Source organism: Pituophis catenifer, unplaced genomic scaffold (assembly GCF_029215685.1).
Source record: "Pituophis catenifer annectens isolate HBS135680 unplaced genomic scaffold, rPitCat1.0.hap2 SCAF_3, whole genome shotgun sequence".
Lineage (NCBI taxonomy): Eukaryota > Metazoa > Chordata > Lepidosauria > Squamata > Colubridae > Pituophis > Pituophis catenifer.
Window position 1 is genome coordinate 158265768 of NW_027256883.1, and position 15838 is coordinate 158281605.

Genomic DNA, 15838 nt, shown 5'->3' on the forward strand with positions numbered 1-15838 from the left:
CTTGATCCCATCCTCTTAGGTTTTTAATCAAATTTCGGTTTTAATTGGGTTGTTTTAAATTCGGGCCAAAATTATTTAATTGTTTTTTAAAATGTTTTTAAATTTTATATGCTATGTTTTATCCTGGCTGTACACTGCCCTGAGTCCCGCAGGAGAAGGGCGGTATAGAAATATAATAAAATAAATAAATAAATAAATAAATAAACATTCATGTCCTCTTGCAATGCAAAGCAGAAGAGGCTTGCCTGCTTTATCAATGTACATTGATTGATAATAGTTACTATCTTTATCAGTATGAGAACTGTCACAGAATGTTTATCCTGTCACACTCTAAAGCCATCATCATATACAAAAATTGTGAAATAAGGAAGGGGGAAAATACTATAAGGAAAAAGGTATACTGGAGAATTCATTATATATGATTCTATATAAATGTTATGGGACAAAACAAAACACTCTTTCAAATGTGCAGCTACAACATTCTATTGAATTTGGCTAATAATATTGTAGAGGATTTAGCCTTCTTGAGTATGAATGGCTGCTAGGGGCTTCACAAAGGTATTCTTGAACTGCTTTACCCAAATGATGGTTTGGAGGAACATTTAATACAATTATACAATATGAATCCTGAAAAGGAGAAGGGGTTATGTCTATTTCCTCTTTCTCTCATAGTATTTATTGCTCACTAATTTTTTTTCTTTTTTTGTGTGCAGCTGTAACTCTATGGGACTACACCCCTTTGTAACTCTGAGCTTTTTTGTGTCCCTGGATTACCTCCAATTCTGCCTTTGGAATGAAAATGCATTGAGCTCTTGGCAAATGAAGCATTTGATCCTCCTATTGGTAACACAGCTGTTGATGAATTCCTTACACAGACTTTTGAGTTAATTCCCTGTTATAACCATTTTCTTTCATAATACAGTCATTGTTCTTAAGGGAGAACAGAGATGTATTAACATGATACTGTATAATACAGAACTTGGACATGCATTTTTCGGGAACTTTGCTCATAAAAAGCAAAATGCCTTATGTATTTTATCTAGATGTAGTATTTAAACATTTGTCTAAATGTCTAGATGTAGTATTTAGACATTTGTCTAAATGTCTGTCAATATCTGAAACATTGCAAGGATACTTTCATACATACCAATAAATATTAGAAGTTGCTTATGGTTGATTCAAATTATACTAATGGACAAATATCAAAATATATCAGAAGAGAATGCTTTATGCCTAATAGTTTTATAAATTTGGTAGCTTTCATATAAGAATCTGTACCAGCTGCAGAGAACTAAATTTGAAACCATGGTAAAATTAATCACTTGTTCCAAATACTGCAGTTCTGTGAAGCTATTTTCAATGGTCCATTTCCCCATTTGTAGGATCTCTTGCCTCACAACACTTCCATGTTCCCCACATCAGGTGCCCTAACAGCTCTTTCAAGGATAAACATGTTGTGATACTTTTTAAGCACATTTTCAGAATGTGCAGAGAATAACAAAGTTGGAAGGGACCTTGGAGGTCTTCTAGGCCCCCTGTTCAGACAGGAGATTGTATATTTATTTTATTAAATTTCTATACCACCTTTCTCCCGAAGGACTCAGGGCGGTGAACAGCCACAAGATAAAACACATAAATACAAAAATTTAAAATAGATTAAAAACGAATTAAATAATTTGGCTGAATTTAAAATACCCCATAATTTAAAACAAATTAAAATTTATATTTAAAAGGGGAGAAGATTTAGGCCAGGCCAGCATGATGAAATAAAAAAGTCTTAAGCGTATACCAATCTGGACAAATGGCTGTCCAATCACTTCTGTTTGAACTGTTTGAATTTTTTCTTTTCTGCTGCTACTAGATAAATGCATGCAGTAAGGGCATGGGTAATTCATATGTATGTAAGAATTCATACAAAATGAAGTGTGTTTTTATAGAAGCTTGGAATAGGGAAAATTGTTGCTTCCTTATTCTTAGCCTTGGGCTAGGAATAGAAAGCTACAGATTCTCATCCTCTTTTGCCCGCAGAAGCCAATTTAGGTCAATGTCAATGTCTCTTAGCCCTAGACTAGACACTAAAGTTGAAAAACATGTATCTACCAACCTGAACTAGACCAATGGAGTAGATTAAGCCCCAGCCTTCAACGAAGAGGACTTCACAGAAGAGGACAACCTGAGGGTAGGACAAGAAGCAATGGGTGGAAACTAATCAAGGAGAGAAGCAATTTAGAACTAAGGAGAAATTTCCTGACAGTTAGAACAATGAATCAGTGGAACAACTTGCCTGCAGAAGTTGTGAATGCTCTAACACTGGAAGTTTTTAAGAAGATGTTGGATAACATCTTTGTCTGAAGTGGTGTAGGGTTTCCTGCCTAAGCAGGGGGTTGGACTAGAAGACCTCCAAAGTCCCTTCCAACTCTGTTACTCTGTTCTGTTCTGTCCTGTCCTGTCCTGTCCTGTTCTGTTCATTGTGCAGTGGGTTGATTTAGACTGATAATTCTTAGTTTTGCAAATTCCACAGAAAAGAAAGATACAAGTAATGTAGTTCTCGATTTACAACAGTTCATTTAGTGACCATTCAAAGTTACAATAGCAGTGAAAAAAGTGACTTACGACCACTGCAGCATCCCAATGGTCCTTCATCAAAATTTAATTGCTTGGCAACTGGTTCATATTTATCATGGTTGCAATGTCCCAGGGTCATGTGATCCCCTTTTGTGAGTTTCTGACAAGTAAAGTCAATGGGAAAGTCAGAGTCACTTAACAACCATGTTACTAACTTAACAACTGCAGTGGTTCACTTAACAAGTGTGGCAAGAAAGGTTGTAAAATGGGGCAAAACTCACTTAACAAATGTTTCACTTAAATGTTGGGCTCAACAGTGGTCGTAACTCCTAATTCCTGTAATTCCACACAAACTTCAGAATAACTTTGAAGGATCGGGGAGTGGAACCAATAGTAATGTAAAGACTGAAATCATGGAGGCAATGATCTGTAGTTCCCAGGTTATTATGTAAACATAGTTTAATACTGCTGCTTTTCCATTGAGAAATTGGCCAAGTTCCATAAACTTGGAAGGGCAAGAGGAAAAATTCTAGAGTTGAAACTGTGAATGTAAATATATAGCCTTTGACTTCTCTGTAGTATAGTGGCAGCCAATTGTTATATTTAAATTTTCATTCATGTCTGGAAAAAAATCTAATCTACAAAGTGTGTCCAATATTTTTTACCCAAGACAAGTGCTAAATAAAGAGTTAAGTGTCTGCACAGTTTGTTTCACTGCTGAACATGGGTGTGAAACCTGACAGTTAATGTGTAGTGCCATGTCAAAGGAATGTTAAAAATAAAACCAGAGTGGTAGCTGTTAGTCTTGTGATTTACGATAGAAATATACAATATTCAAATTTTATATTTATTCCAAATATAGACTTTGGAATGCAATTATTTTGTTTAAATTAATACAAGATTTGTTGTTTCAAGAACATGAGAAACACCGAACAGGAACACAGGTTAATAATTGCCCTTGTTAAACTTGGCCGCTTTTGTGTCTTCAAAATATTAAATATGCTTCTTAAACAATTTGGAATAGAATTATCAAGAGAAAGAAGAATCATCTAGATTAAAAAGATAAGTTGATAGAAAATGTAATTTATCAAATTCAAAACAAAGGTATTATAGAAATGAGAATTTTAGCAAATGCAGTGATACGAGGCATGAGAGTTTCAGCACTTCAATAGATATTCAATATTCACGATCCATTTTTTTCTCTAGAACCATGATGGCGAACCTATGGCACGCGTGCCACAGGTGGCACACGGAGCCATATTAGTGGGCACACCAGCTCAGCTCTGGGGCGCATGCGCACGCCAGCCAGCTGATTTTCGGGCCTCCTGGGCCCACCAGAAGTAGGGAAACAGGCTGTTTCCTGCCTCTGGAGGGCCTGGGGGTGGATGGGGAAGGCCCGTTTTTCTTTCTTACCTGGCTCCAGATCCTCTCTGTGTATCTGGGAACGACGAAAACAGCCTTTCCCACTCCCTTGGAGGCCCTATGGAGGCTGAAAAGGCCCATTTCCCCACTCCCGGTGGGACAGGAAGTGACTTTTTTACCTGTCCCCAGCTTCCAGAGACTCCTAGAGTAAGGTGACCAGACGTCCCGCTTTTGGCGGGACAGTCCCGCTTTTGAGCAATTTGTCCTGCGTCCCGCGGCGTTTTAAAAAAGTCCCGATTTTTCATTCTGCCTCCTGGTTCCCGGCTGCCTCCTGAATCCCCGCTGATGGCTAGAGGGAAAAAACCTGTTTAAACTCTTGCCGCGGGGCTTCAAAGGGCCGCCCTACGTTAATTAGCTCGGCTTCCCCCTCTCAGCTGATTTGCACAGGGCTCTGCTCTTGCTAAATTGCTCAGTTTTTTTTTCCTCTTTGTGCAAACCAAGCTCAAAACGAAACTGAAAGTAAAACAGGCTGTTGGCTTTGCGGTTTGCTTGCAACGTTGGAAAATTAGGCAGCAGATTTATTTTCCTTTTCCTCACCAAAAAAGGTAAGTGCAAACAATGGAAAATTATTTAGGGCAAAAGAGGAGAGTTCAAGATTTTAAAACACAAAAGAAAAAAAAGCTCTTTTTAACTAGGGAATTGTAATAATTGAGATATTATTAATTGTATACTGTGTTGAAAGCAGAAATGGTTAAGTTGTGGTTTGGAGGAATATATGGGGGAAATTATTTGGTTTATTATTATTGGTAAGTATAATTAATTGATTTGTAAGAAATTGGATTGCATGGAAATAATTGGAATATTCATGTTCATATTGATTAATATACAAAAAAGATAGTTATATAACTAATTGATTTATATTAAAATGTTGAATTTGTATTAAACAACTGTATTACATAATTACATAATTAACCAATGTGAGGATGGATATAAAAATAGATGACAATGGGAAGGGGTATAAAATAGAATAGAAGGGAAAAATTGAATTTGATTACGATTAGAGATGAGGATGAAGGGTAATATTGTTTTTTTAAAAAAATAGATGAGGAATAAATATGGCAAAAAGGAAATATAGAAATTGTAAATTTAATTGAAATGACTAAACACTGTTTAAATTTGTGAACCAGCCAAATATTCTGTTCAAAGAAAATACATTGTATGTATGTGTGTTTCTAATTATTGCTATTTATTCATATTTGTTCTCTTTTATTCTTTAAAGTTTAACAATTCATTCTTTATCTTAATATCTTTATATTTGTTTGGGGTTGGCTTTCTTCCCTTTCATCTTTTTTATTGTACAGCAATCTTTCTCCTCAAACCTACCACCTCTCTTTTCTTTCCTTCTTACTTTCTCTTCCCCCCCTCTTCTTCTCCTCCCTACTTCCTCTTCCTTTCTCCTTCTCCTCCTCTCTTCCTCCCTCTCTTAACCGTCACTCCTACTCTAATTTCCCTTCCCTTCCTTCATCCCTCTCAATTACTGTATCCTTTTATGCATATGGACTACTCAGAGGGCTGAAAAAGTTATTTTTGACTGGTCCTCGCACTTTTGACCTGTCCTCGAACTTACGACTGTCCTCACATTTTACATTTTTGCCCTATCTTGTCATCATGGTGAAGAGAAGCAGTTGTGAAATGAGTGACATGGTTGTTAAGAATGCTGCACGGGCATAAATGTGAGGATGGTCATAAGTGTGAGGACCAGTCAAAAGTGCGAGGACCTGTCAGAAATGACTTTTTTTCAGCCCTCTGAGTAGTCCCTATACACATAGCCATGGCCACCCGGTCACATGACCAGCTAGCCACGCCCACTGGGTCACATGACCTCCAAGCCACCCCTGGTTGGGGGTCACCACAACATGAGGAACTGTATTAAAGGGTCGCAGCATTAGGAAGGTTGAGAACCACTGAGATACAGGAAGTTCTATTTTTAAGAAAACATGTAACGCTCTCAGCAGACCACAAGATGGTGCTGGCCAGCTATAATAAGTTATCTCAAAAAGATGATGTCATCTGAGAAATAAGTAATTTCTAGCCAAAAATTACACAAAATGCTCTACATTTATAGAAATAAGAATATAGTCTCTAACATAAGTAAAAGAAATTAAAACAACGCAATGCCTAACTAGAGTAGTTATCTATTCCTTAGGGAGATAAGCTGAACCCAGAAGCAAAATCCTCTGCTTTTGTGACCTTGGCACTCCATCTTGTGGTAATTCCTGCCCATGTATCAGTTGTTGTGAAGATGGTGCAGTCCACTTGTTTTTCTGTCTTGCGTACCAATATTCTTTGCTCTGTCTTCCCAAAAATTTCCCTTTGTCCTCTGAATGAGCAATACCTTTTTTGTATTAAGAGGGCAGGAGCTGAGGGAATATCCCAAACATATATTCTAAAGCCTATACCTGAGAGGTGGTGTACATTCTAACTGAAACACTGTCTGCTATTTAGACCAGCAGGGACTCCACACTGTTCACAAAATATACATCAATATTTATGCCAACTGATGGAAAACAAGGTTGACTCTCACCCTAACGGAGCAGTGAATGTGGATACATCCAGAAGAAAACAGTGGGTTGTAACCAATTTTAATAACATATTCTTCCTCTCCTTCTACCTATCATGAACTTTGCTCTACAATTTAGAATAAATTATTAGAAAGGCTTTATATTTAACCCTTGCCTCTATTTGGCCTGATTCTTAATAGAACTTGAGACTTTAGAAGGCTTCTGCTAAAACGAACAGATTTTTCTCTTAACAAAATCATACTTCTCTTTATAAAAACTTGTTACTTGATTGTAAGAAAGTAGAATTTAATTTCATGATATACTTATCCAGTCTTAAATGACATTTGTCCTATTACAAGTCCAGCACAATGGAAATTCTAGTTATTTTCAATCCAAATATAACAAATGTCTCCACTGTACCTTATGCCATTATGGAAACTCAGCACTAGACAACTAAAATAAAAAAAAATAATGAAAATTTTGAGAGAGAGAGAAAGAATACTTTATTACAGTGTCAGACTAGCATAAGGTTTTGATCAACAGTGTGGCACAGTTAAATTGATTTTACTTTTAAGCCTCAAGTGTATTCTTAAATCTTTCTCATAATTTTTTTTTATAAAAAAAGGAATTGTTTATACTGGGTTTTCTTGTTAATTCAGCAAATAGCAATCCAACACTTAGCACAAGAAGTTAAAACTTCTAAAAACTGCTTAATGTAAAAGATGATATATTGTCTGTTGGTAGCAGTAGATCTATAGTTTTATATCTAAATATTTAGAACATATTACCCAAATATCTTTGGCCCAGAATTGTTCTTTCAAATCACTGAAACAATCATTGTTTGATATCCAATTTCCTCAAAGTTATCTTACTTTTATTACAATTTGTTAGTAATAAAACTTCAGCACCAATCCCAGAAGAAATATTCATTGCATGCATGCACACACACATTCAGACAGAATGGGAAAACCATTAAAACGGCTGCGCTGAGCCTTCAAGAGGATGTGCTGCCAGGTTTTAAGTGAAGCATTGCTCTACATGCTTCAAATGACCCTGGTACTGACCTACCTAGAATTAATTTTCAAGAATAATGCTGTGAATTGGTTCATATTTGTACCAAATTTGATAAAAAATCGAGAGAACTAAATTCTACTAAAGCCATAAAAATGAAAACCAAGTAATCTAAAAACCATCCATCAGTGTTCAGCACCTACCCTCCTTTCTTATTTATTCATTCATTCATTCATTCATTCATTCATTCATTCATTTATTTATTTATTTGAACTTGTATGCCGCCCTATCTCCGAAAGGACTCAGGGCTTCTAATTTGCTTCTCTATGGCTAGTGTTGTAAATTTAATGAATTCGATAATTCATTTATTATTTTCTGTTCCAATAATTTTCTAAATTAATTTCATGCATTGGGAATATTGTTTCCATTCTGTATTCTGTTTCTCCCACAAGGTTCTGCATTTTGTGTGTGTTTACTTAGAATCTTCTGTTTCCCCAAATTTAAAACTTAGATATCTTTCAGGATAGACATTCAAATAAATTATTGTGACAAATGTAGAAAACGCAGCCACTAGAGTTAAAATTACTAACAAGGCTTTAAACCAGTTGGGATAGGTGGGAAGAAGGACCAAGTCATTATTCAGGGCTATCATTAAACCTATGATAACCATGACTCCAGCTGTAGTGAGATCTTTACAAAGCAAAGTAATCCAGGCTATTAAAGGAGGAACTATACTGTTACCCAAATTACGCCAGTCAGGTTTTGCAGGACTTCCTTCTGGAAGAGTAAATCCCCACCTGATCCCTCCTAGGAAAGACAATATAGAGGCAGCATATGTAATTTCAGCAAATGCCAACTCAGGGTAGGAGGCTTGTTGGATAGCCATTACTAATGGCACTGAAACAAATGGAAATAATACTGAAGCTGCTACATAAATGGCAGGCTTTGGAGAGTCCTTGAGTGATGTCAAGTCAAATAGTCGAGTATCCTGCTCATCAGATGTAGGTTCTGAAGGCCTTTTTCTGTTCCAGCTACAAGCAGAGGAATGAAATCCCTGGATCTTAGTTGTACACAAAGATGCCTTTTTAGATAGTTGTAATTTTGACAGGAAACTCTGACGGTATTCAAGAGGAAAACTGCAAGGGTTATTCCTAGGCTGCAGAAACCTTTGAAGGCGAGTTCTCTGCAACTGGAAATATAAACATGCATGTCACTGAAATGTATGAGTTTAAACCTGCAACCGCTACACATTTTGCCTCAAACTTATTTTTTTACCTAATTCCAAAATCATATAAAAACGTTAGTTTTTGTCTTTATGATACTATATAACCCACTCTTATTTGGGATCTGCAAGAGATTTCCATTCAAGACATGCATCCTCAGGAATTCACATACAATTTACTAATGCTTAAAATGACTGACAGCAAAAAAAAAGGTGATAAAAGATTCAAATGATTTCATTCACAGGAAGTGTTTGGATGCTGTTCAAATAAAAGACTTTTTCAAATTCAAAATATTTTCCACATTTCTAGTATCTTTCCAGAGAACATATAAGGTCTATGTCTTCACTGTATTTGGAATGCACGAATTGAATATTTCCTAATACCTACATTTATAGTGGAAAATTATTTTTCTTTCTATTCTTTCTATTCTATTCTTTCTATTCATAAATTACTGCATATATTATATACCATATTTATTTATTGAATATATATTGCCACCTATTCGCCCATGGCGACTCAAGGCGGTTTACAGAATATAAAACCACATTTAAAACAATAAAAACTAACAAAAAGAATCAAATAAATTAATATAGTACAATATAACAAATTTTCCCCCCCACCTCCCACCGTGGCAACAGCAGGTCACATGAGCCATTTAATGGGCTCCATCCCACTCTGGGTTCCCCAGGGCCACTGGCAGAACCAGGTCTTCAGTGCCTTCCGGAAGAGTATTAGAGTGGGGGCCATTCTAATCTCTGGGGGAATATATATTTTAGTACTATTAATAAATGTAGAATATGTTGATTTTATGCCTTCATTCTGATAAAAATAGAATTTTTAAGAGAATCTGATTTAAAACTTAATCTCTTTTAACATGTAAAAGAACCATAGTAACTGCACACATTAAATATTTCGGGAGATTTTCGTATTTCACAAAAGCTACAAAACTATTATTGACATCTCTCTTGGAAGACAAAGGATTATTAGGACTATCTTCTTTTATCCCAGCATGTAATAGAAGTTGTTCTCTTTTTTAAAAAATCTAAAATAAATTCCAATTCAATTATCTGGGAGAATTTTACCTTGGAAGGAATTTGGAAACCACATTGTTGTATAAAACGGAACATTTTCATAGACCTTAAAAGACAGAAAAGGTTAGATGGTTAACCTTAGAGTATCATGCATAAATATTGGGTGATATTTTCCACTTCAATAAAATATACTACATTGAAACAATCTTGATGAAGTATAAATTAGGAAAGATATATCTAAAATATAGAGTCATAACTGGAAAGTCAATTCCAGGGAGCCTATCAGCTAAAGCTGTTAAAAAACATAACGATGATGTCATGATATAATTAGCTTTAACTATCAGTCTAATACTAGATATCAATCCAACATTGTACAACATATAAACAATAACAATATTATACTGTGTTATGTGCTATGTATCCCCAGTATCCCTTTGCTTACGATAGGTTTCGCTGTATATTCTTCTATGGAATATTATCTGAGTTGTAAGAATAGAAGGCGAATATGCCTTCAAATTAAGTTCAGTTCCTAATCATGAGATAGAGCTGTGTGGGTTTTTTGGCCTTCCAAAATATTTGTTCAACTGTCCAGTCTGGTTGCCAAACAAGGAATTTCCTGATAGTCTCTTATCTGAGTATCAATCAGATCTGACAGCACTTACCTTTTCCAAGATGGAAATGAGAGTTCCCTAAATTAATTTAATGGCACAGGAATTCATTATACTAGCAGTATTTGAAATAGAAGTATGCATTTAAATCACCTCAGTACACACTGTAACCTATAGTTAAGTAATCATGGGTTACTGAATTACCCCAGTTGTCTGACTTCACACAAATAATCAGATGTCAACCCTATCTTTGCAGGACACATTCAGTCACAAACTCGCCTTAAAAGTCCCCAATACGGCACTCACAGACTTCTCTTTTGATGTTAACAAGACTCCATTCTCACCTGATTTCATACTATTTTTATTTTGATCATTTTAAATTAAGCAAGTTGGCATGCTTCTGGCCTCAAGCATAATCTCTATTGCTAAGGATAATTTCAGTCTCTCATATTCTGGAGAAAAAGAAAAAAAAATCCAGCCTCACGTTCTGGGGAAATACTGTAGTTTTATCATGTCCACCCAGAGAAATACAGTAGACAATATCTAGGGATGTGAGAAGCCACCTTATTTACCGGTAGTTGGTCAAATCAAAGTCACACAGCCAGCTTTCAAGCCTAAGGCAGGGCTAGAACTCAGCGTCTCCTGGTTTCTAGGTCAACACCTTAACCCAGGGCCGGATTTTCCTATAGGCTAACTAGGCTTCAGCCTAGGGCCTCAAGATCAAGAGGGGCCTACACAGTGGTGGGATTCTGGGGGTTCTAGGGGGTTCGGCCGAACCCTTTGTTAAATTGCTGGCTCGCCCGCCCCTCGCCTCCCACCCGCGCGGTGCCAGCCTACCGTAGCCAGGGGTAGGCAATTGTGGCTCTTTTACAACCGGTGGACTTCAACTTCCAGAATTCCTGAGACAGCTTGGCTCTCTCAGGAATTCTGGGAGTTGAAGGCCACCGGTTGTAAAAGAGCCACAATTGCCCACCCCTTCCCTAGCCTGAGTTCCGCTGCCTGGGATCCACGTGGGCTCCGGACGCAAGAGAGCAGGATGGAGAAAGCAGCTTCCACGCCTTCACTCACCCTCACTCTCTGCTCTATTGGATCGCCGGCCGTTCGCTTACCCCGCCCACTCCCCATCTATTGCTGCCTCCGATGGCTAGAGGAAAAAAAAAATTTCAAATTCTTGCCGCAGGGCTTCAAAGGGCCGCCCTAGAGCCAGTGGTGCAGCCGAACCCTTTGTTAAATTGCTGGCTTGCCCCGCCCCTCCGCACCACTATTTATTGCCAATAAATAGTGGTGGGCGAGGGGCGGGGGAGCCAGCAATTTAACAAAGGGCTCTGTGGTTTTTTTGTAATTTTATTGGCCCACGGAGCTCCAGCATAGGCTAATTGGCCTCCCGGCTCTCAGCTGATTTGTCTCAGCTATTTTGCTCAGGGATCTTCTGCTTCCTTGCAAAGAGTGCTGATTTTTTTCCCCCTAGCTATGCGGAGAAACGAAAGTGAAACTGCTTTGCTATTGCTGCAAGGTTGGAAAATTAGGCAGGCAGAATTCTTTTCTTTTTCCTCACCAAAAAAGTTGGTGCAAACAATGGGAAATTTAGGGGAAAAGAGGAGAGTTCAGGATTTTAAAACACAAAAGAAAAAAAGCTCTATTTAACTAGGGAATTGTAATAATTGAGATACTATTAATTGTATATTTCTGAAAGCAGAAATGGTTAAGTTGTGGTTTGGAGGAATATATGGGGGAAATTATTTGGTTTATTATTATTGGTAAATATAATTAATTGATTTGTAAGAAATTGGATTGCATGGAAATAATTGGAATATTCATGTTCATATTGATTAATATACAAAAAAGGTAGTTATATAACTAATTGATTTATATTAAAATGTTGAATTTATATTAAACAACTAATATTACATAATTAACCAATGTGAGGATGGATATAAAATAGATGACAATGGGAAAGGGTATAATATAGAATAGAAGGGAAAAATTGAATTTGATTAAGATTAGAGATGAGGATGAAGGGTAATATTGTTTTTTTACAAAAATAGATGAGGAATAAATATGGCAAAAAGGAAATATAGAAATTGTAAATTTAATTGAAATGACTAAACACTTTTTAAATTTGTGAACCGGCCAAATACTCTGTTCAAAGAAAATACATTGTATGTTTGTATGTGTGTTTCTAATTATTGTTATTTATTCATATTTGTTCTCTTTTATTCTTTAAAGTTTAACAATTCATTCTTTATCTTAATATCTTTATATTTGTTTGGGGCTGGCTTTCTTCCCTTTCATCTTTTTTATTGTACAGCAATTTTTCTCCTCAAACCTACCACCTCTCTCTTTTCTTTCCTTCTTACTTTCTCTTCCTCCCCCTCTTCTTCTCCTCCCTACTTCCTCTTCCTTTCTCCTTCTCCTTCTCTCTTCCCTCCTCTCTTACCCTCACTCCTACTCTAATTTCCCTTCCCTTCCTTCATCCCTCTCTATTGCTGTATCCTTTTATGCATATGGACTCCTCAGAGGGCTGAAAAAGTTATTTCTGACTGGTCCTCGCACTTTTGACCAGTCCTCGAACTTACGACTGTCCTCACATTTTACGTTTTTGCCCTATCTTGTCACCATGGTGAAGAGAAGCAGTTGTGAAACGAGTGACATGGTTGTTAAGAAAGCTGCACGGGCATAAATGTGAGGATGGTCATAAGTGTGAGGACCGGTCAAAAGTGCGAGGCCCAGTCAGAAATGACTTTTTTCAGCCCTCTGAGTAGTCCCTATGCACATAGCCACGCCCACCCGGTCACATGATGAGCTACCCACACCTACACAGTCACATGACCAGCTAGCCACGCCCACCCAGTCACATGATTGCCAAGCCACACCCCCAACTAAGCCACGCACACAGAACCTGTTGTTAAAAAAATTGAATCCCACCACTGGTGAAAGAGCCTCATAAGTGGAATAGCCTAGGGCCTCTTTTCATCTAAATCCGGCCCTGCCTTAACCACTAAACCAAACTGCCTCTTAATTTATTTTTTTAATTGTTTCCATTTGAAGAATACATTTTAAAACTTAAGATAAATCCTTCTTGCTTTCCCCTCAGTTATTACACCGAAAGTAAATTCCTTTCCTTGACTTGAGTGCGTTAACCACCCCCCCCCCCCACCTTTTACATGACTGGAGATACTCACCATATACTACGTGCAGGCAAAACCGAAGGAGCTAACAGAGAAGCGAATATTCAGAGGAGAACCCAAAGCCCGAAATTTGATTTAGCTTCAGCAAAAAAAAAGGGGGAGGGGAAACCCGTTCCTAAATGGCTTTCCAGACTCTCCTCGTATAGCAGGATTCCCAGAAAGTCAGAAACACTCTAAAGCATAAAAATCCACGCGCTTCCTACAATATTGTACGAAATATGCAGAAGCTTATTTTTCCCCCCCTCCCCGGGCTAAGTATGACTCTAGTAACATGCAAACCGACCCCCAACAAAACCCGAGCCATTATCCGCTTGAAAGGCAAGGCACTTCCCTTTGCTCCCGTTTAAGTCCGCCGGGTACGCGTGTCAGACCAATAGGCTCTCAGCCTGCAACAGAGGCTTCCCTTCAGTTCCTGCTTTGTATAAGAAACACGAGAGGTATCCGCTCTTCTCTTTTGGAACGGTTCAGTACTGCTCTTTTTTGTTTGTTTGTTTGTTTGCGTGATTCTTTAATTCTAAAAGTTATGCGGCATTCGGCTGACTGTGGTGGGGCACTGAAGGCAGAAGACCCGAAGCCGTGATTCCTATAATCATGGTTTACAGCATGAATTGGATAAATGCAACCTCAGAAATCACAACCATGGTTTGTTTATAAATGACCAGCACTGGGAATACATAACAATAATTTACTAAAATGCAACGGAAAAAAAAAAGGCCATTTTCGCTTTACAGGTAACTTAATCCAGAATGACAATCTATCAGGACTCTTTATTATTTGGATGTCTTTATACAGAACTTTTTACATTGATTGCATCCATAGGATATGTAAAATGTCAGTTATGGGCTACACTGTATATTCTTTATTTTTATTTTATTTTATTTTATTATTGCAATTTATATGCCGCCATTCTCCCGAGGGACTCAGGGCGGCTTACAAAAACAATATCCAATACAAATCACAATAAAATTAAAATCAACAACCCAATTAAAACAATTTAAAATTATAACAATGTACACCCATAACGGATCAGTTAAGTTGACGAAAGAGCCACGTCTTCAACTCACGACGTTATACAGTTATAACTGTATAACTGTAAGATAACTTGAATTATAACACATCAAATACATATTTTTATGTGCTATAATTATATCCTGCTTTTCCACACAAGGCCATGCAAAAACTAGGAGCAAAAAAATTGCTTACAGAACATTCTCTCCTAAACATGCCCCACCCCCATAAAAACTCTTGAGATAAGACCTAAAGCCATTTTATTAAGCTTTCATGGATGACAGTAGATTTGAACATGGACAATTTTGGACAATATTTATAGTTACAATGGTTTAACAACTTTTCTTGTGTGCTTCTGAGACTGATTTCACACTGACAAAACTGTCATTCCAATCTCACCCAGATTTGCACTGAATATGAAAGTGTGAAAGATCTTTTATTTGAGAGAACAATAAAAAGAAGCAGGTTATTTCAGTCCAAAGGGCAGTAGTTGTTATGTTTTCATTTTCTAGAATTTTAAGTAACATTTACTGTTTGGCACTCCAAATGATTAGTTTAAATAGTAAAAACATTTAATCTATATAAATTAACAAAAACAGCATATTTCACATATCTCTGATTAAATTATATTCCTTTTACTTATCCATAAAATACTCCTGCTTTTTACTAAACATTTTCCCTTTGTTGTAAGTATAATTTTATCTTATTTGACATACTTCAATTTGGCATCAAAGAAAAATGTGCTGGAAAAAATGGTTACTTAGGAGATAGTTTACCAGGTTAATCCAATTCAACCTTGGATGTAAACTAATCTCATTGGTTGTTTGTGCAAAACACATTAACTATTTATTTGATGGGTTAATCTATAGTAGATTTAACTCTGGTTTCCTTAGGTATTCTGTATTGCATAATGCTTTGAATCATATACAGACTGAATTTGCACAGGCTGGGCTAACATTTGCTAATCTTACATAAGATTGTGGTTCAGTATGTCCTGTAAAGATAGTTTGTCAACAGTGCTATCTTGTAAAAATAAAAAGCTAGCTATAAGCTATCCGTTTTTTATGGATCCGTTCATACTTTTGTTGGAAGAAACATCCTTCTAGGTTCTGCTCCAAGTGGGGAAAACAGACACTGGAAACATGGAGACTGCTTGGAAAGATGGTTTAATGGTGGACAGGATCACATGGCTTGAGTTCCTGAACAGAAAAGGGGCAGATACAGTAAATCCTCGGGTTTTTATGCTCTCTCTGGCTCTGCATTTCTTGGGGCCCCAAAAGA

At 37.0% G+C, this 15838-nt stretch overlaps 1 protein-coding gene across 1 annotated transcript; it reads right to left on the bottom strand.

Annotated features, from left to right (window-relative positions):
* Window positions 1-6546: 6546 nt before the first annotated feature.
* Window positions 6547-13833, bottom strand: LOC139314076 (transmembrane protein 69-like). The gene is made up of 3 exons (XM_070939597.1): window positions 13544-13833; window positions 9805-9859; window positions 6547-8688 (listed from the first exon to the last, which is right to left on the bottom strand). Exons 2-3 carry the CDS (start codon window positions 9853-9855, stop codon window positions 7972-7974), a joined length of 768 nt encoding a protein of 255 aa, XP_070795698.1. The 5' UTR covers window positions 9856-9859; window positions 13544-13833; the 3' UTR covers window positions 6547-7971.
* Between the last annotated feature and the right edge of the window lie 2005 nt (window positions 13834-15838).